This window comes from Gossypium hirsutum, chromosome A03 (genome assembly GCF_007990345.1).
Source record: "Gossypium hirsutum isolate 1008001.06 chromosome A03, Gossypium_hirsutum_v2.1, whole genome shotgun sequence".
NCBI lineage: Eukaryota > Viridiplantae > Streptophyta > Magnoliopsida > Malvales > Malvaceae > Gossypium > Gossypium hirsutum.
In genome coordinates, this window is record NC_053426.1 from 113,466,706 (window position 1) to 113,489,128 (window position 22,423).

Below are 22,423 nucleotides of genomic sequence, written 5' to 3' on the forward strand. Positions count from 1 at the left end.
GCCCCGTTTAAGATTTAATTTCTCCAATCCTTTTTTATTATTTAAATAAATATAATTTTATAAAACTTCCCCATTAACTCCCCTCCCCACCAATTCCCAATATTTCCCATCACCTTTTTTTGCTTTTTTTTTATATTAAATGTCAATTTTCTTTTATTGCTCTTTTTTTATTTTTAGGTCTTATATATTATAAAAATTAAAAAAATACTAACTTCATATTTAAAATAATAATTAAAAAATTAATTCCAAAATAACCGATTTTGTATATGGCAAGTCATTTTCATGGCAAGTTAAAAAAAAAAGGTTCCATTAATATTAAAATTTTATCGGCATGATAAAAAGTACGTTACGAATCCAGTAATATTAATTTCATTAAAATAAATTATCGAGATATACTAAAAAATGATCATATTTATAAAATTAACATATATTGTTTTTAATAGTATAACCTTTTACTTAAAATTAACTTGTTTGGTTTAGGTGATGCTTGCCAAATAGCATTTCATATTTTTCTTTTATTTATTTATTTATTTATTGTATTACTATTGATTGTCTTTAGCGTTGACTATGGGTCAGTGGCCCATTATTAAGTAAAAACATTTCAAATGTTGATTCAATGAGCCCAATAAGTATGGGCCTCAGAGAGGATTTCAGCCCAATATTAAATTGACCATTAATTGTAATTATTGAATTATTAAATGCCAATTTTCATTTTCTTCTTTTATTTTTTGCTTTTGTTTTTTGATTTTTTTTAAAGTATTATATATATGATAAAAATTGGAAAATTTTATCAAATTTATATTTAAAACCATAATTAAAATATCAAAGGATTCTATCTTGTATATGGCAAGTTAATCTGTGGCTAAGTTTTAAATAGAAACTGCTACTAAAATTTTATCTGTCATGATAATATATATACGTTACGAATTCAATTATTTTAATTTCATTAAAAATGTTATCAAAATATACTAGAAATATGATAGCATAAAATTAGCTATATCTATTTTATATTTGTATATCCATAGAGAATTATAATGCTTGAATTATTAGATGTCATTTTTATAATTTTGCTCTTTTTCAGGTCTTATATATTATAAAAATTCTAATTTAATTCTTAAAATCATAATTAAAATTTCAAAGAAATCAATTTTGTATATGGTAAGTCGTTCTCTTTCCTAAGTTCCAAATAAAAACGTTCAGCTATTATCAAAATCTTATTTGTTATGATAACGTATACGTTAGGAATTCGATAATTTTAATTTCATAAAATATTTATTAAAAAATTATCGAAAGTATAATAATAATATTTTTATATATTATAAAAATAATAATTTCATTTTTAAAACCATAATTAAAATATCTAATGAATCGATTTTGGATATGGCAAGATATTCCATTGCTAAATTTTAAACAAAAATATTCAATTATTATCAAAATATTATGTGTTTTGAATATTCATTACGAAATTAGTGATTTTAATTTCATAAAAGTTATTAAGAATATATAAAAATATGATCATAAACTATATAACGTGGGTGTCTAAATTACAAATATTTTTATTTTGGTTGCTTAAAATAAAATTTTTTAGTTATAAAAAAAATTCATTCTAAGCACTCAAAATAAAAAGTTTACAATTTAAGAACCCACATTACATAGTTTAGTCATTTTGGTCACTCTCATTATAATCGCAAATGACAAGATAACATGGTTATTCCTTTTTAAGTTTTGATTTCCCACATAATTAAAGTAAATTTCATGTCATTGTTATTCATTAAGAAACTATCATTTTAGTCCCAAACATTTAATTTACTTTAAATAATTAATAAATTATCATTTTAGTCCAAAACTAAAACATGTCGTGTGACTCATTCATCATTGGGGTTGATTTCGATTCTTTCATTTCCTGCTTGCTTTGCTTCCAACTCCATCAATTCTTTCGCCGTAAACATCCACTGAATTCAACAATAAAACGTCAATGGTGGTGCAGGTGGTCCTAATAAGCACTCAATATGAGTGGCCATCGTCTCTGACTTCATTAAAATCCATAGCCTTGCTCATTCTCACTAGCAATCCTCCAATAAAAAGTGAACTGTTTGGAAAGTAATATGAAGCTCGAAGAAGCAAAGCATGGCCGACTAGGGAAGAACTAAAAACCCAGATTGTGAGCAATAGTCACCCTGTACACATCGGCAACCATCAAACCCCAAACCAAAAAGAGCAAATCAAAAAGCCTTTACAGTGGAGGAAGAATGAAAAAGAATCAAGCAACGGATAAAGAGCAAGAAGAAAAGTAAAAATCAGAGAAATAATAAAGAATGAAAAAAAAAACATAGAGAGTATAACTCATCTTCTGGGATTATCAGTTATTTGAGCATCAGATTCCATTCAAAATCCAAATGGTAAAGGTAGATAAAGAGTCGAGGAGAACAACATATCTGAGCTTATGACAATCCGCGATGGATGCCAACAAATCAGGATTTTGAACTTCGAATCTTTACTTGGGGATTTGTAGGTTTTGGTCACTTTTTTAGGAAAATCTAAATTGAAGGATGGATACAGGGTGTGGGACCTGTCTTTTGATGGTGGTTTTGTGTCTATTGGAGCACCAATGGTGGAGCTCTTCGACCGATGGTGGCTAAGGTTAGAAGAAAAATGGAATTAAAGATAAAATAAAAGAAAACATGAAACTAGAAAGAAATAAAATCAAAATTTTAAAGAAAAATGCTATGTTAGATTTCTGTTTGAAATTTTAACGGGAATGATCAAAATTATCAAACTATATAATATAATTAGTTAAAATGGAATTTTTTATAATTAAATGACTATTTGTATAATTCACCTTTTTTTTTATTCTTATGTCCTATATATTATAGAAATTGGAAAAGTTACCAACTTCACCAATTTTTGTATACCATAATTCATTAGCTTGGTAACCAATTTTTGTATGTGGTAAGTTTTAAATAAAAAATTCAATTAATATCAAAATCTTACCAATCATGATAATGTATATGTTACGATTTTAGAGATATTAATTTCATAAAAAAAATTAAAGTATACTAAAAAATGATAATAATTATAAAATTAACTACATATAATTTTAATTTGAAAGTTATACAAGTTATATACTTTTACATGGAAAATTACTTAACTAGTTGCTTGGTTTAGGTGATGCCTAATAGTCCATGTTTTTCTTTTATTGATTGATTGATTGTCTTTAACGTTGACGATGGGTCATTGGCCCACTATTAACTGAAAACAGTTCAACTGTGAATATGTCCAATAAGCATGAGCCCTTTGCTTGGCTCGCTCTCACCACACTACAACTAAACTAATAGACTAGTATTCACATTCGCATTTTGGTTTAAGAAAAGTCCTTTTAAAAAAATAATATCGCTTAATTAGGCATTTTCATTAGTTCAATCACTGATTATTAGCTTTCACCTCACATCTGTACCCATTATTTTTCCAGCTACATTATAAATATAAATTATTTGTGTAATAAATATAAACCTCGTATTTTAAATATATTTCACGTTAAATTTAAATTAAAATTTAGTGTTCGAGTTAATTATTTAACTAAAATCATAATTAATATATTAAAGAAGTGTTAGCAAATCATTTCGCAGACTGAGCTCATGAGTTGAGCTCGCAGATAGAGCTTGTTCTCCTGCGAAGTTACACGTCACACATATTAAGTTTAAAGTAAGATATGTATTTATACACATGAAATTTATCTAATATGTCATATCAATGAGCAATACCCATATTATATAAGTAATTCTTATATAACAAATCCTTTTCTATATAAATTTTAAATAAAAGGCTCAATTGATATCCAAATATTACTTAACTATCATGATAATGTATAGATTACAAATTCAATGATATTAATCTCATAAAAGATTTATCAAAATACATAGAAATAATTACATCTCACATTTTAATTAAAAAATTATAAAACGCATGTGCCTACTCGAGTTGTTTATGGTCTAGCTGGAATGGACCAACATATATTAAAAAAAAATCACTTTTTCAAGCTAAAATATATTAAATAATAATTATTAATACTTTTAAATATTAATAATCACATTTAAATAAAAATATTGTTTATTATTTAATCCTGCCTAGATTATCATGTCCTTAATTCTAATTCAATTTGAACTTAACTCATATTATTCGAGTCATCAAACAAGTTTACTATTTTCTTACATACAAAAATCTCTAATGAAATAAATATGCACGAGAGCAATGATAATATACTATTTTTCAAGGGTAGGGGGCCAAGACACATGCTGGCTAATTATTATGCTGCTATGAGCATGCCACAGACAACAATTATTATATCAAACATTTTCAAAGAAAAAATAAAAATTTTATCCAAGTAAAATATAAAAAAAATCTATAGAATACATAGAATACAACACAAAAGGGGTGTGCATGGTTTACCCCATAGTTTAAGGTTGCAAACTCTTTCTACCTACCTATATAGTGCACCCCTTAGCAAAGCAAGTGCCTCCATTGATTACTTACCCCTAATTCTATATAATAACTTTTAGTCATCAAATCTCTAAATTACTATCCCTAAATCTAAAGTGAATTTTAACAAGGAATAAAAAAAAAGATATATACTTTGCAAATAGCAAACTGTAAGCCACAAATTTAGAACACCATAAAACTCTGAAAGTGCAAAAAAGGGGGTTCCATGTCCTTAAATATAACCTCATTTTATTTTTGGGTAATTTCTTTTTTCAAGATATTTTTTTGTTGATTGTGAATGAGGAAAGAAGATGAAGTTTGGTGGTACTCGGGGGATTGACGAGGAAACTCCGATAACATTTGAACCACTTCCCTCATCGTCGGACGTTCAATGCTATTTTCTTGTACGCATAGCATTGCGATGAACAATAAGTGCATTGCTTCGTCTTTGGGCACTGTTGTTAGCCTTGGATCGACAATGTTAGTGACTTCAGCTATTCGACAATTCGTCACTAGTTTAGTCCAATGTACGATATCTATGCCTTCACCAAATTCACCTACTGGTTTTCGACCTGTGATTAGTTCTAAAAGAACCACTCCAAAGCTATAAACATCACTTTTCTCATCCACTTTTAGTGTATATGCGTATTCTGCAACAAAAAACAATAATATCATCATTGCAAAATAGAAAATAATTGTGAATGACAAAAAAGGATGTCAACTTGTGAAGGAAAAGCACAATAGCAAAAAATTAAAAATAAATAAAAGCAGCAAAAAGGGAAATTGTGGGTGGGAAGCAGCGAAGACAAAAAGCTTTACACGTAAGAGCAAGATCATAAAAATAAATTTAAGGGTGAATTTGTTAGTAGTGATGTAACTATTACTAATTTTTTATCACTAAATTATAAAAAATTATAAAATAATTATTTAACTATTCAATTTCATCTTTTTTATCATCTAATTATCTTGTATTGTTCGGTATTTTTATTTTTATGTTACTCGGATGATGATCAAAAAAGATCAAATTAAATAATTTTTTCATAATTGAGTAAGAAAAAGAATTTTGTAATAGTGAAGATACTAATAATAAAATTTACCCTGAATTTTAAAAGATATTCCATCTAAAAAAACAGTGGTGGGAGTGTAAATAGATAGACGTGCATGTCGGTTACCTTTCACGGACCTCAACGCCATGTAACGTTAGACATCACAGTCAGATTTGCTATTTGTGTTTTCAGTTTTGTCGGATTGACCCCTTTTAGGCTCTCATTCTGAGATCAAAGAGTTCCTGGGCCCCTACCGATTCTGATTTTTATTAATTTTTTAAATTTGTATATTACCCGTAAGATACTTTCATGCTTTGCATGTCCTTAAATCTAGAACAAATGACGGATGGTTTTGGTGCTGTCATTTTAGCATATAAGATCCTATGTTAAGCTGCTAATTGGATTAATCAGCTGTTTTTTTCTTTAGGTGGCGAAATGATTCATACAACTAGGAATCACACGTCGCAATCACTAATCAAACCTCTGATTGATCTGATAAGAACAATCTAACGGCTGGGATTACTTCTGACGTGGCCCACTAAATTTTGACAGTTTGATAATACGTCAAGTTAACTAACTTAACTAACAAGAGACATGGTTAGAAGGCATTATTAATTAATTAATAAAGTAACATACCAGGAGCAATGTAGCCGTAGGACCCTGCAATAGCTGACATACATTCCGACGCGCCGCCATCGACCAAGAATTTTGCTAATCCGAAATCGGCTACGTGTGCTTCGAAGCTGGAATTGAGCAGAATGTTGTTCGATTTAACGTCGCGATGAACGATTAACGGCGAACAATCGTGGTGAAGGTAACACAAGCCTTTAGCTGCTTCGGTTGCAATTTTGTACCTTAGGTTCCAGCCCAAAAATGCACCTTTTTTCCCATGTAATGCTTCTCCGAGACTCCCATTTCTCATGTATTCATAAACCAAGAGATTGGTTTCCTTGTTGGTGCAAAATGCTAGTAACCTGACGATGTTTCTATGCCTAATGTTTCCCAACGTCTGGATTTCGGCTCGAAAACCATGATCATGATTGCTAGTGCCCAAACCGAGGAGTTTTTTCACTGCAATTTCCATGCCATTCACCATTTTCCCGTGGTATACGATCCCTGCCCCTCCTCTTCCGATCACGTTACCGTCTTTAACACATTCGAGGATGTCGGAAACTGTGAAATCAAGCTTTTGGAATGCGGTCATCTTCCAAGAACTCGAACCGTTTTTCTTGAATGACTTGGCCTTAATTATAGCGGCAGTGGCGAATATTATAGAGCATATCAAAAGGCCTAGTACAAAGAAAAGCTTGAAGTCTCCAGGGGCTTTTCTTGGGGTGCGTGTAATTGCAGTGAAATTGCAAGGATTGTTCAAGAGAGAACCACAGAGTTTAGGATTGCCTGCGAATGATGAAGCGTTGAAGACCGCGAATTGGCCGGATTCCGGCAGCTTCCCGGAGAAATCGTTGAACGAGAAGTCGATAACCGTAAGGCTTTTCATCCACCCAATGCTTCTAGGAATGGCTTGATTTAAAAGGTTCCTTGATACATTCAAGTAACTCAGGATATGCACATTGGAAATTTGAGGTGGAATTGAACCAGAAAGGTTGTTTTGACTCATATCAAGGTACGTGAGATGGAAACAGTTTCCAATTTCGGGTGGAATGCTACCGGAAAGTGAATTTTTACTAAGATCAAGCTTGAGGACTTGCCTGAGTTCACCTATAGAAGGTGGTATTGAACCAGAAAATTGGTTTCCGCCAAGTAAAAGGATTTCAAGAGAAGAGAAATTGGAAAGTGATAATGGTAATGGACCAGACAAGAGATTGTTTGATAAATTAAGCTGTCCTAACTTAACAGGCTTGGAGGAACTATTACCATTTTCAGACAATGTCCCCGACAGGTAATTGCTCTGCAACTCAACTAAACTTAACTCAGGCAAGTAAATGAAGCCATTTGGAATGCTACCATTTAAGTAATTCTGCCCCAACCTTACTCTGCTGAGACTATAACATCTCCCTAGCCCTTGAGGAATATTTCCAAACAGGAAATTTTTCATCAAAACTAATATCATTAACTGATTCGAAGCACATAAGTCCAGTGGGATCGTACCGGTGAGCTTGTTCGACGACAAATCGAGCAACTGCAGCTTCCCGTTTTGACCGAGATTCTTCGGTATAACACCGGTAAAGTTGTTCATCCAAAGCGCCAGAGTTTCCAAATAAGGCAACTCAGCTACATAATCTGGAATAGACCCGTGTAACTTGTTCATGAACAGATTGAAAAGCCTGAGCTGCTTAAGATTGACGAACTCCAACGGGATTTCTCCGGTGAGCGCATTGCGTGAAAGATCGAGATAAACCAGGCTTGTTAAGTTGCCTAATTGCTTCGGAATCGGACCAGACAGTTGATTGTTATGCAGATACAGTGCATCAAGCAACTGCAAGTTCCCCAGTTCATGAGGAATTGGACCATCCAATTCACAGCTTGAAAGATCCAAGGTAACTAAGTTAACCAAATTACCGAACTCCACAGGTATACCACCTTCGAAAACATTATAATACCCCAAGGAAAGCGTTTTCAAGTTTTTAAGATTGCCTAATTCACCAGGGATTTTACCACGAAGGTCATTTCCCGACAGTGAAAGATACTGTAATCCCACTAACGTGCCATAACTCGGTGGAATTTCGCCATAGAAATAGTTGCCAGCAAGTTCCAAGTACCTGAGTTTCTTCAAAGCAAGAATCCCAACAGGGAGTACAGCAGTGAGATTGTTGTCATAAGCATCCAACACTTCCAAGTTAGCAATACTTTCATAGTTCCAATCCAGGTTACCATGAAACTGGTTGTTCGAAATGTTGAGGAACCGAAGGTTACTTAAGTTGCCGATCACAATTCTGCCGGTGAAGTTGTTTCCAGCAAGGGAGAGGTTAGTCAACCTATCCAGCTTTGAAATCTGCGGTGAAACAGAGCCACCCATGTTCATATCTGTCAAGTCCAATGAAACAACTCGCCCCTTGGAGCACCCTATTCCGACCCAAGAAGAACATACCGAACTGAGGTCCGAAGAATTCCATGAACTTAAGAAAGGTTCAGGGAATTCAAATCCTTTTTTGAGTGTGACCAAGACATGAAAATCGTCAAGCAATGAAGCAGAAGAACAAGAAGAAAAGGTGATTAGAAGAGAGAATAATGTCAAAACAATGAGAGGGACCATGTTTTTTCCTTTGGGAATTTGTTTTCAAGAGGATGGGATTTGGAAGGACTTGAAGCAAATACAAAGGGATTTAAGACTTACAACAAGAAAAGATTTTCTAGGAAAAGAAGGAAAAGTGAAAGGAATATGAGAAACTTCAAGTGTGTATAAGCTTGTGGAATCAATCATCTTGATAGAAAAGTCTTCATACACAAAGAAAGAAGCCAAGCTTCTCCTTTATTTGCTCCTCTCCCTCTCCCTCTCCCTCTTTTTCTTTTTTCTTTTTTTTTTCTTTTTAAGTTTATCTCCAAGTGGAAGAAAATAAACAGTACATTGAAATTTTCTGCTAGTAATGTCTAATGGTTTAGTTGCTCATGCTTTATCTATCTAAAGAAAAAGCTAAGCCTAATAGCAGCGAAGTGAGGAAAATAAAAGTGTAGGGAATGTTTTAAAACCATTGATTTTTAATTTCATTTTTCAGTAAAATAATAATTAAATAAATAATTTAAAAAATTATAAATCGATTCAATTAGATTAATCATCGATTTTTTATTGAATTTTAATTTTTTATTAATTTTAAACAATTTATTTAGGGTTCAATTTAATTCTTTTATCTTGACTGATGGACAAAAAGTAGTATAAGAGCCTCATCCTTAGAATAAAAATATTATTTTTAGCCCTTTTAAATTTATCAAATATTGGAGTAGTGGTTTTATTAAAAAATATGGTAATTCTTTAAAGCTATTTTACTATATTTATTTTTGATGTTCGATAATCATATTAAATTTTGATTAATTATAAAGTTGAGACGAATTGAATTGCTAAAAAAACCAAACTCTTTCAATATTATTTATTCTACCCACAAGATTTAAACTCAAAATTTTTAGAAAAAAAAAAGCCATTGGATAACAAAAATTAAAAGTAGGGAATTATAGGTGAGGGAAAATAAAAGTAAAAGTGCTAGTCTCTTTATTTTATGTGACAAAAATACCCTTTTCCTTTAATCAAAGAATGTTCTTTATAGCTTTGAAGAAAGAGATGATGGAATTGCACTTTCAATCATTTAAAAAATGGGAAAATAGTCCTGTTGCTTTTTCATCAATTGTGTTTTCTTACTGTTAGTATCTTTTGAATCTTTGGAGGGGTTCTTGCTTAGTTTTGACAGTAAACATATTGTAAAATTCTCATCATATTTGCGCTGAAATATTCTTCTAAATATATATTTATCTGTGGATTGTAATAATATTCATCTCGATATGAAGATTCATGCCATTATGTCATTAGTAGATAAAGGGGTAAAAAGAATATTTAAGATTCTCTTAAGTGGAAGCCAAATCAAACAGAGAAAATTCCATTAACAACAGTATGTCCAACTATAAAGAAAGTTGGGGGAGCACAAAAAAGCAAGATGATGCATGCATGGAGGTCTTGTTAAAAAATAAAGGGTTTTTCGACATAAATATCATAATTATGTTAACATGTTAAGGGTAAATTATATTGGTTGGTACATTTTTTTTCTAGTTACACTATTATGAAAATTTACAAAATAGTTACTCAATTATTTGATTTTGTTTCTTTAATCACCCGTAATTGGAAAAGAGTGATATGGTAGCTTTTAAAGTTGGCATAAAAACAAATTTAGCCTCAACGTTAACGTATTGTATCAATTTAGTTTTAATTTTTAAGAATTTAACCCTTAATATTTACACATTATCTAATTTTATCCTATTTTTTACATGAAAATATAAATTTCGTTTATTATTAAACTGGAAGATCATCAATTGCATTGCTTTCCTTATATTTCAAATGACTAAGAACTTAATATATCTCAATGATGATTAATTTATTTTTTGTTAGCTTGAGCTGAACGTCGTTGACGCAGCGAATCAAAGCTTAAAAAATTAAGTTTTCAAAGTTGTTCAACTTACAATTGAATTGAATTAATGAAATGTTTATTTTTGTTTTGAAGCAATTGAATTGACTATTTTCTTTTTTAAAATTTGGCTCGTTTTGTTCCTTGTTATTGTTCTTTTTTCTTTTTCATTTAATAAACGTAATGATAATGTTGAAATGAGTTACAAAGAAAAACAAAACTGCAAAAGGATAATATTAGATAATATATCAACGTTGAAGGTTCAGTTTTGTAAAATTATTAAATTGGCATAATATATAAGGATAAAGTTATTCATATGCCAATTTTAAAAGTTACAACGTCAACTTTCTGTTAGCCATTTAATAGCTGGTGACCAAAAAAGAAAAAATCAATTAATTGAGTGATCATATTATAACTTTTCATAATTGATGACTATAACATGAACTTATTAATAGTTGGATAATTTACCCAAATGTTAAATATTTCTTCAGATTACTGTAATGACACACTGACAATGTCATAAGTCTCCTGAGCCATAGGTTAGATCAGAAATGGATTAAAAGTTAAAAAAAACCCAAAGCTTTCTTTTTTTGAGTATTTTCATGCAAAGTGTACATAAATGTATATATACTAATGGTAACTTTGTATATAGCCATGGATTTTTAATCTTTGAGTTGGGAACATGTGCCTGCAAAAACAACAGAAGAGATTGAAGGAGTGAAAAAAGATGATGATTATTAATATATCATTACAAATGTTTGGTTGAATGATCAGTATATAATTATGTTGTATAGATAGGTTGCATAGAAGGAAGGAACCAGTGGAAGCTTTATTCCCAGAGATGGGACCAAGTCTCTCTGTTTAATGTGCAACATTTTGAGCTTTAATGGAAGATGGAATAGTCTTAAAGAGAGGGCCGAAAAAGAAAAGTAAAAGCGAAGCGGTATATGATCTGCTTTTTGATCGACCATTTCAAAAGAAAGGAAAAATCCTTGACCCCCCCTCTTGTAATAACATGGGAAAGAGTACTCTTGTAATAACATGAGCTTCACTGCTCTTTTTTTTTTTTTTTTAAATCTCTTTCATGTGGTCAATGTCATAAAATAGTGATTGGCTCCACTGTGAATAGGGCAAGCGATTCGAGCTTTTGAGGTGTCCCCTTATCTGTCTTACTGATGGGCAGGTGTGGCCCCTTTGATGCGTCATTGTCCCTATGCCTTGGCTCTCTCTCTCAATGTTTTTGCATTTGTACTAACATTAACATAGACTGCCAGACTTCTCTCTATTATAAGAATATGATCAAGTAAATGATTCAATTTAGTAGCAATTTAAATTTGTTTTATTCTTTTTAATAGTTATTATCATTTAATAATAAAAGAAAAAAATTAACACGACAAAATAAGATAAAAGTATTATAGAGTTCTTTATATTAAAAGTTATATTGCATTGTGCTCCTTTTATTAAAAAATATTAAACTAATCGATGTATATTAAATTAAAAAGTAAATTGATTATTCTGTAAAAAAAAATTAATACTTGTACGGTAAAAGGAGGTACATTTGGCATGTCATATGTAACTGTTTAATTATTCGATAAATTTTTAATAAAAAAAACATAACCAACACTTTGATCTAATGTACAAGAACTAATCTACCATTTTTAATAAACAAATTTCTCCAATTTTACCGCAAAATTCTAATATGGAACGTGTATTAATCTTCTGTATTGAAATGACATGCCGAAACATGGGGCCATTATGATCAAACTTCGCTGCATTTTCTGGGGAAAATCATTTACAGTTTTTTTTTTACAAACTGATGCATTTGTACTCTTCTTTGTGAATGAATCTGTTCCAGTTTTTTCATTTTTCCTTGCAAGAAAGATCATGCATGAATTAGAAAACATGACAATAGTTGACTTTTGCATCACAATAGAACTGTGGCAGAACATCGAACCAGGTTCCTTGTATTTCACTACAAGTTCTTGTTAAAGCTGCTTTGAAATGTTTACAGGTTTTGTTCATTTATTCTTGAGCTGTAGCATAATTGACATTTAAGAAAGAATATATATTGTACTTTTATCTTCTTCAAGGATTCCAAAGTAGTCGTGTGAACATATATAAATATATATGATGTGAAATTTATTTCAATCTTCAAAATGATTATATTCATTATATAAAGAAAAAAAAGTAATTAACACCCAGAATTACATTCAAAATGGTACTGTCGTATACAAAGACAAAAACAGGAACCGTTTACTGGGCAAGAACTTGCTTGTTCCTGTATGTTAACATCTTTGTTTTTATTTTTTGTAATGGTAGAACGTCATATAAATGTTTCAAAGTAGTGCATGACGAAGGCAAGGTGGCGTGCAGGGAAAGAACCAGTGGAGGAAAAGGACAGTACATATAGATGATATCAATCCATGTCACATGGACCCATGTCCTACATCAGCATGCATACATGGAGGGCAAGGCTTGGAAACATCTTTCCTGGTTTTTCTACTGGTTTTTGATTCATTTTTCACTGGTGAGTTATGATAAAGGTATAATGATGGACATGGAGTTATTACAATGTGACAAGGAATTATTGGTGTTTGGTGGATCATGGAATTGAAAGATGTGATGCTTCTATAAGTTAGTGGAAAGACATATATTATTGTATATATATAGGCTCTCAAATTCACATAATAATTTTTTAGTACAAGTTTTAGATGACTGTGATGAAAAGGATTATATATTATTTATATTCATTCCACTTAATATTAATTTTTTAATATAAAGAGAAATAGTATCATTAGTTAGTAGGTTAATGCTCCTTGTGTTCATTTCTTTGGCCAATATTCTTATTTAAGATAAAAATGAATAGTAAATATTTTAATTTTTTATATAGTGAAGTTTAAATCATTTTAATTAACCCAGTCAACAAATCTACTACTTAAAAAGCTAGTTATTATTTTATGAGGAGCAAGGAAAAGAAATGAAGCCAAAATCAAATCGCACTCAATAGAAATCTTTGATTTTTCAAACTTCATATTCCTTTTTATCATTAGCAAGGGAATGATTAAAGGTCAAATAAAATCTCTTCGATCATATATATTTGTAAAAGAATATACTTTGATAGCTTGAGGTCAAAATTTTCATTATACATATCATAATTATTAGATCACCACCACCGCAAAGTACCAATTCAAGAACACAGAATGGACAAGTAAATAACAAAAATCACTACCACCACCATCGCGAAGCATCAGTTTCAAGAGCACAGAAACCAGTCCTTTCTAATTAGATCACCACCACCATTGCAAAGCACCAGTTCATGAGCACAAAAACCAGTCATTTCTAATTATAATCTGGATTTTAAGCTGGTATCAACTTTAAAATATTCTTATTGTGTGATTAAATTATCGAAATTAGCATTTAACACTTAAATTGACGGTTAAGATAATAAAAGTACTTGATTAATACAATACTAATTTCTTTTAAGACTCAATTAGTACATTCCAAAGCTAATGGTGCAATTAACCTTAAAAATGATTAAGCAAAGTAGTCAAGCACTTGAACAATGCTTTGCATGGACATATAGAAATCAATTAAAGAGTCAAATTTTCACGAGAAAAAAAGGATCAGATGCTAAAATAACAAATATTTGGGAGATTAAGGTTAATAAAAGATGCATGCAAAGAACATGGAAGGCACTACTAGGGGTTAGTAACAAAGGGGCTATTGTCATATTTAAATATGAAATCAATATAGGGATGTAAAGAGTATTATTGTCCTTTGATTGGGGTGGTCACCAGCCTCCAATGACCAAGACTGACAGTCTAGGAGGGCCTCTTAGCAGTTTGGAGCTATCACGCCCCTTTGAACACCTTTACTCAAAAGATGCCAGCTGCTGGCTTTGCCTTGTATTTACTTAAAGGGCTAAAGGCTGTATTCCCCCCCTCCCCCCATATTATGGAACCGTTGGCAAAATTAAAGAAAAGAAAAGGAAAAAAAAAAAAGGAAAAGCTTGTATATAAAGCAAAGTTTGGTCTCAACTTTAATGGAAATCGTGCTCATAATAGACCATGGTCTCTTTATATTTGGGTGAATGTATCTTAGAGGTCCCTCTATTATAGGGATTTGATCAATGTAGTCCATATTCTATTAAAAAGAATCAAATAATGACAAATTGGAATAGAGTTAACTTTTACTATTTAAAAAATTAACATTTATTATTTAACAAACTTAATATTTTTAAAGTCCTTATGGTTCTATAAATGAAATATTTTTTTTGGAATTAAACTGCAATTGAAAAAAAAATTTTGCAAGACATTTTTTTATTCGGGGCGAAGCCAGAATTTTTTTTTAAGGGGGATTGAGATTAAGTTGTATATTTTTTATGAAAGCTAAAATACAATTTCACCCTTGTATTGGCATATATCTTGATAGTTTTCAAAAGGACTAAATTGAAATTCTAGCATTTTTTTGGGGTCAAAATATAATTTTACCTTATATCAACTTAAGACTTTATAAATTTTGGAGGGACTAAAGCAATAATTTTCCATTTTGGTGGGTCTAGGTCCCTACCTTCCCCCTCTGTTCACCCCTATTTTTTGTACTGTAAATATTAACTCTATTACAATTTAGACTTATTAGATTCATTTTAATACTACAAAGAATAATTTATCCATTTAATAATTGAGGGACTAATTTAATTCAATCACTAGAACACGGGGACGTCCCAATTATTTTAACCGTATATATTTTCATAAACATTAAAATTCATGGTTGAACAATTAATTCCAAAACTAAAAACCGAAACCCTAGTTCAAATCTTCATAATCTTTCATGTTAGGGCAAATGCCAAAACTTGAGGGGTTTTTTTTTTTGTGTGTGTGTTTAGGGGGGGGGGGGATGGTTATAATATAAAGTGTGCACAAACTAGCTAGCAAATCAATCCTGGGGTGATAGAACTGATCAGCTATGAAAGCTGAAACAAGAAACTTTCACACTTTCCTATGAAGGCAACAATGACTAGTAGTTCTCAATGGATCAATTGCTAATAAAGAGATTGAATGATTGATCTTTTATTGGGTTTTTCCCCTTTCTCTTTAACTGTTATGGACATGGCCATGGCCACTCTAACTTTGGGGCTTCTTTTGAGTGTCCACAGCACTTGTGCTGTCCCGACAAGAATAGATAAAAAGTACTATAGCTCAAAATGTATTTTAATCTTTATATTTTTTAAAATCAGCATGAAAGTTTTTGTATGTTGAAAAAACTAAGTAAAATGGTATTTTTGTTACTGTTTAAAGATAAGTTGATAAAACTATAAGATAAATTTGTAGTTAAATGATGTGATATTAATTTAAAAATGATATGATATATTTACTTAATTTATTGCAGCTTACTCGATGAATAAAATATGAAATCAAGTTAAACTAAATTATTATGAAAATTCGTAAACATGTCAAATTATTTTAAAAAATCATTAATTTAAATTAACATCACATCATTTAATTAAATCCACCTTTCATTTACTTTATTTTTTTCTTTCAAAACATTCAAAAATCTTTTTGCCTATTTTAAAGTATATGTACCAAAATGCATTCCAAAGCACATCTACAATACTTTTATGTATAAAAGTAACTTCTCTCTGCATTATTACTTTGGATGAATCGATACAAAATTTGTTAGATTCTTTTTCTATATTATAATTTTTTATGGAAATTTTTTATTTTTCGGTATAATATACACTTAAGTAGAGAATTCAAGTCTAAAGAAAATTTTGTTAAGAGAGACAATTACAATCTAATAAAACCAAAATAATATATATCTTAATTATACAAAAAAAAACCATTTTAATATGCCTCAAAAGGACATCCACAATGGTTGGATAAAAATAAGGCAATATTATTTTCATGGTGGGAGTCTTTACTCTTGATAAGTTTGTCGTCAACTGTCTCAAACTACACGCAAAATTGCAAAATAAACCTCATAATCCACAAATTCTGAGTCTTTTGTTTGATCTTAATATTTTTTAATTATGAGTTTATTATATATCTTTTATTCTTATCAAACGAAATCTAGGTTTAAGATACTCTTTGCAGAAAGATCCAACGTTGCATGCAAAAGTTAAACGTATACCTCAAAATCCATGCAAGGAACACGTAATACCGGTTTAATTAATTTCCCAATTTTGTCTTTTAACTCTTTAAACATTTGCTTTTAAAATCTAGTGATGCGCAAGTGACAAGCAAATAAAGTAGTGCTCGAGACGAATAATAGAAGTTTTAAGTGTAATTTTACATGTAGTTATCACCAAATATATACTTATATATATATGACAAACTTAAGAATGTTGCTCCACTTTCTTTTTTATAACATTTTTAACATAAAATAATTACATGTACCATATGTTATTAAATTATCTCTATAATCCCCAAACTCTTAATTAAATAGAGAAATATTATACGGTTTAAACTCATGATCTTCGAGAAATTGTAATAACGATAACATCATTTAAGTTAATATTTAATCGATTAGACAAATATTTAAGAAACAAAATTGACCATTAATTTAAGTAGCAACTACAAAAAGAAAAAAAAAACTTATGCTAGCTAGATTAGAGAGAGAAAAAACATACATAAATAAATCCTAAACAAAATGAAATTGGAATTAGAGATTAGTTAGTCAACTTCCAATTTAGCCATACTAGAAATATGGATTTGTATTAGAAAGGGACCACGACTAGGAGAAGTAAGACCAATATTTGGAATCAAGTCTAAAAACTTGCCTAATGGGCTAGAAGACTCTTGTAAGTGGGTTTATTTTTATTTGGGTAGAAGTGAAAAGAGAATTGAAAATTGTTTGAAGTATAATGTACATAAAAGATTTTCGTTTGAGCCAATTTTGCACTATTGGACTGACAGCCTACGCCTGGGCTACAATATTATTTCACCTTCTAGTAAGCCATTCAGGGCTTGATGTCTCATAATAACGGCATATTAATTTGGTAAAAATACATTGTCTTTATATTAGAGGTCGGATTATATTTATTTTTTATTTATTAAAAATAAATAAATTAATTTTTGTATAGTAAACTGGTCTTATACATGATTGAGTTTGGTTTGTTGTGGAGGATTCGATGATCTCTTGTTGATATACTGGTTTAAGAAATAATACACCATGTGCTAGGTGTTCTTTAGATTTCTCATGTCGAATAATCATATTTGATTCTGATTAAATTTGAAGTCAAGTTGGATCGAATTTGTAAGTGAGTATAAAGCTCTCCTTTATTTTTTCTATCCATAATCATTGAAGACTTTATAAATAGATCCTGCGTGGTACATGTGTTTTAAACTTGTGAAGCTGTTACCATCATTGAGACATCAACCCCATGGTTGTTGACTTGTTGGATATGTTAAAACACCTTCCAGATTTGTGCTACTGAAAACAGTAAGCCTTTGCTGGAGTGGACGGGGATCTCCTAAAAATGAGTTTTATCATGTGATGTGAGACATTTTTGTTGGTGTGAACTGTGAAACAATGCTCCACAAAGATGAGATGATTGATATTATTGGGTTGAGCAAAGGTAAAGGGTATATGAGCGTGTAATGACCATATGGGGAGTCACTCGTCTCCTACACTCATACATCATCCAAGTAGGACCAATTTAGAATTTAAGCCATAGTTTGACGATCTCTAGTGAAATTTTAACCCTACATCCTAGACAATACTAGTTTCTTTCACAAACCAGCTTCAAGATAAAATATTTCATTGGATAATGGAGTATAATAATATAGAAAAGTGAGCAAGTGTTTGATTGTTGATAAAATGTACATACATCCTTGATGAATGCTTTGCTTGGTGTTATTGTACACTTTTAGGGAAATACAAAATTATGTTCATGGGGTGGCCAATAGATGCCTTCCCTTGGGCAAGGCAAAGGAGCAGGCTGTGCAATATGAGTAGGATATTGCTCTCCTGGCATCACCACTGAGAAATCTGATGCATATGATACCTGCCATCACAACATATATACATACATCAAACATCACAACATACATACATACATACATACATACATACATACATACATACATCAAACACCAGAAAAGAGATAGGGAGCTCACTCTTTCTTGATTCCCAAGTTTCTCAATTGGTCTAGACCCTAAACCACCATCAGTAACTTGATCAGGTGAAGAAAAAGCAGGGTTGGGGCGAAAAAGGTGTTCGAAAATGGCCATTATAAGGAACATTGATATCAAGATAGCTGTAGCAACAAAGCCAAAAGAAATGGCATTCATGGATGCTCCAAAGTCTTTCCAAGGAGTTTCCTTATCAGCTACTGCTTGAGATGGACTTGGATCTGAACTTGTATATATGTTCCATGGCCTTGATCTCTCAGTACCAAACTCATTCATACTTGTTGTAGGAACAAATATAGTCCTTGTGTAATGATCAAAACATGCTTAAAACCACAAAAAAAAAAGCTGTTCCTCATTCATGAATTGGTCATTATCCCTGAAACAAAACTATGTAAATCATTAACATTCTAATTATGACAGTACAAGGAACAAAATATGTGGTCGCAACCAGAAACTGATAAAATTTGGTAATATGCATTTTGGGGAAAATTCACAAGAAGGTGGTGTTGCCAATGACAGTGCCTGACATAAATTGCTAAGAAAGCTTATAAAGTGCCTTGTGAAACCATATCATCAGCACACGGACTGGCTAAAAAGGAACAAAAATTGAATGTTTATTCTAAAAAATCAGGCCAGATAATCACATATGAGACCTCTAAAACTGACTGGTTTTCAGATGATCAGCCACGGGATGATTCAAAACCGAAAAAAAAAATTGACCCAAAGATGCAAATAAAGCATTGACGTAATGCCAGGCGGTGGTGGCATATCATTACAACTTACCAGTACTTACATTTTAGAGGCAGCAGATCATTTTCAGTGACTCTCAGGTCAGGTGATCCTATTTGCCTGTGTTTGTGCAGTGTTGCAATTGAATACTTGTGGTATATATGAAAGGGTTGTGTGTGTGTATATTATATACTAACCTGTTCTTAAAAGAAATTAAATGAAGGCCTTGGATTTTGGTCCTGGGAGCTAGGAACAAACGTAATCTTTAGCCACTTCAATCCTAGAGCTCAACTGCCCTGGAAAATCAAGACACCACTGCTTCTTAATGAATTATTTAAAGAAAGCAAAGCTCAGACCAACCTAGCTTTATACCCCATTTTGAAAATGTAAAGACAAAGTTATATGATAATCCCAGCAGTACCCTTTTTTTTTCTTAGATGTCTTGATGTTACATGATCCCTGATGCCTAGCTTAATGAATACTATACCTTGTCTGAAGAAGCAAACCTAAATAAATCAAAAGCATGGGCCTTCTTGTCTGGAGAGAGCCGAAAATTTCAAAAGAATGGCCTATTGCTTCCTTTTTAAAGTTGTTCACTTTATTATTATTATTATTATTTTATAATTGAAATTTACACATTAAGGTGGCGTATTGGTTCCTTCATCTACCCTTGTTTTAACCCACATGAACTATAAAAGATTAAGTTAATCATTTGTTAACCATCTCCAATATAATTATAATTTGTTAACTGCATCTCTAAGGTGAAAACTTCAAAAGATAATAATTAATTCCACTGAACTCTATATTTCAGCAGTTTTTCACATGAAAGATGATTATAAGTATCATTAAGACACGAGGTAGACTGTTAAAAATTATAGGGTTATGTGAAGTTATTAACCAAAGTGAAAATAAAGATAAAGATAAAGATAAAGCTGTTAGAGAATAGTATTTAAGGCTGCGATGCTAAACTATATGTTTATAGTATAAAAATTTGTAAATAAATAGGCATGTGATCTAAGCAAACATACTATACAAAAAAAAAACAAATAACAATGGAAATTGAATATTTAAGGGAGAAGAGGTTGGGGGATACCTTACAGCTATGCAGTACCAGAAATGTAATGATGTTAGAGAAGAAAGAAAATTGGTGTGTGGCAAAAAGGGAAGAGCCACAAAAAGAGGATGATGTAGACCACAATTATTCTTCATAGATATGTGTATGTATATATATATACACTTAAAGTAAACCTGTTGAGAGTAACCTATAAACTATTACTTTTTGTCTCTAAAGCCCACATAGCTATAATTTTTAACAGTAAAAATGATGGGTAACACTGTTATTAGTTAATAGTAAAGGGACCAACATTGTTCTTTTTTCTTTTTCCCGCTCTATGAAACAGGTATTTTCCATAAAGCCAAGAATTCATACAAGAATATATAGAAAAGTGAAAGCAATAATTACAGCACAAATTAAATTATGAAAGGACCCTGGAGAAAAGGAAGGAAAGAAAAGAGGGTCTGTTTGTTTTTTCACCAAAAGTTGCATTTGAGTGAGACCCTTTGTCAACAAGATAATGAAAATGTCTGTGAATGATGTGAAAGCCTATCTAGACCTATCCCAAAAAAATGAATCAATTTCCTTAAAAAATTTAAACCCAAACTTATCATCTACTATATTACATGTCCTAAGTGAAAAACAAGATTATTTATCACTTAATTCATTCAACCGATGGGAAAACAAAAAGGTCGTGAATTACACTTGATATTTAAGCTACTAAACATGAAATTTTGACTAATTAAACAAAGCCACTTCATGCATAAAGGTCATTTCATGATTGTTTCCCATTTCCATGTAAGACATATTTGTAAAAGAGAAAGTGGACCCCATGATAAGAAAGCAACACTAAAGCAGATTTTTATGAAAAAACAAACAGATTGCCATTCTCCAACCATATATTTTTCTCCTTTTTCTTTCTCACAACCAAATTCCCTCACTCAAGCAAGCAACCCCTTCCCTTTTCAAACAAACAGGTCTTTGTTTTGAGACTCTTGTAAGCAAGAAATAAGCCTAAAGGCAAAAAAGATCATATTCCATGTGTTAAAGTTTTTTAATAAAAACACACACACACACTCCCATGAGACCCATATGCCATGGAGAGAGTGCTGTTTATTAATGGTTTATGATTTCAGTTCTTTAATCTTCATCACATTCATAGCTTTGCTTTTTTAGGCTAATTGATTCAGCAGTGAACTACCACTTGTAACCATGTGCCTTCTCTCTCTTTCTTATGGAGCGTGTAGAAATGATGCCATGGGTGAATCAGATAGATTAAAAAGAAAAAAGGATTATTATCCATGTTTCTATGTACATGTGCAATATCATGCTGCTATGCCCCTCCCACCTCTCTATTGAAACTTATGACAAAAGCTTTTATTATCAAAAAAAAAATTTTCATCATGCCATTACACAACAAAGATTTCATTTCTTGGATGACTACGTAAAAGATGCCACATGGAAATGAGAAAAAAGTAAAATCAGACAGTTTAGCAATTAGTACGTATGATTTTCGGTATGAATCTATCTTTTATTTAATCTATGTTTAACACGACATCAAATTCAGATTTATCAAATCCATTGTTAAGTTGTAATACTTGAAGTGATTGACTTTTGTGGTAGGCAAATCAGAATACAAGTAAAAGACTTGATTATTTTAAGGCTTCAATTACAACCTTTTTAAAGTTTGGAAATTAATTTAATATACGTATGATAATTTGAGAATGTTGATAAATGTGAACCCAATATATATAGAAAAAGTGTTTCTTTGGTAGTGGAATGAAAAGTGGGTCGAGATTAGAATCCAAAGCCTGGGTAAAATTGAATTTTGGACAACTGTGAGTCCAGACAAAAGCCCATCTCTACCTTCCTAGAATAATATGAGTGTACACAGGGGCCTAGCATGGTATAATTCTAACT

The 22,423-nt window shown here is 31.2% G+C and overlaps 2 protein-coding genes across 9 annotated transcripts; both read right to left on the minus strand.

The window, feature by feature from the left end:
* Positions 1–4,358: 4,358 nt before the first annotated feature.
* LOC107938533 (leucine-rich repeat receptor-like serine/threonine-protein kinase BAM3) lies at positions 4,359–9,136 on the minus strand. Its single transcript, XM_041103594.1, has 2 exons — positions 6,159–9,136; positions 4,359–5,126 (listed from the first exon to the last, which is right to left on the minus strand). Exons 1-2 carry the CDS (start codon positions 8,734–8,736, stop codon positions 4,726–4,728), a joined length of 2,979 nt encoding a protein of 992 aa, XP_040959528.1. The 5' UTR covers positions 8,737–9,136; the 3' UTR covers positions 4,359–4,725.
* A 9,234-nt stretch (positions 9,137–18,370) lies between these two features.
* LOC107938487 (uncharacterized) lies at positions 18,371–20,645 on the minus strand. Of its 8 annotated transcripts, none has more exons than XM_016871657.2 (4): positions 20,543–20,645; positions 19,647–19,745; positions 18,706–19,096; positions 18,371–18,593 (listed from the first exon to the last, which is right to left on the minus strand). In XM_016871657.2, the coding sequence occupies exons 3-4, from the start codon at positions 18,994–18,996 to the stop codon at positions 18,456–18,458; spliced, it is 429 nt and encodes a 142-aa protein (XP_016727146.2). In that variant the 5' UTR covers positions 18,997–19,096; positions 19,647–19,745; positions 20,543–20,645; the 3' UTR covers positions 18,371–18,455. The 8 variants fall into 8 exon arrangements, with proteins under 8 accessions (XP_016727146.2, XP_040959545.1, XP_016727147.2 ...); XM_041103611.1 differs by lacking the exon at positions 20,543–20,645 and adding an exon at positions 19,937–20,047 and having other exon boundaries at positions 18,706–19,107; XM_016871658.2 differs by lacking the exon at positions 20,543–20,645 and adding an exon at positions 19,937–20,044.
* Positions 20,646–22,423: the final 1,778 nt, after the last annotated feature.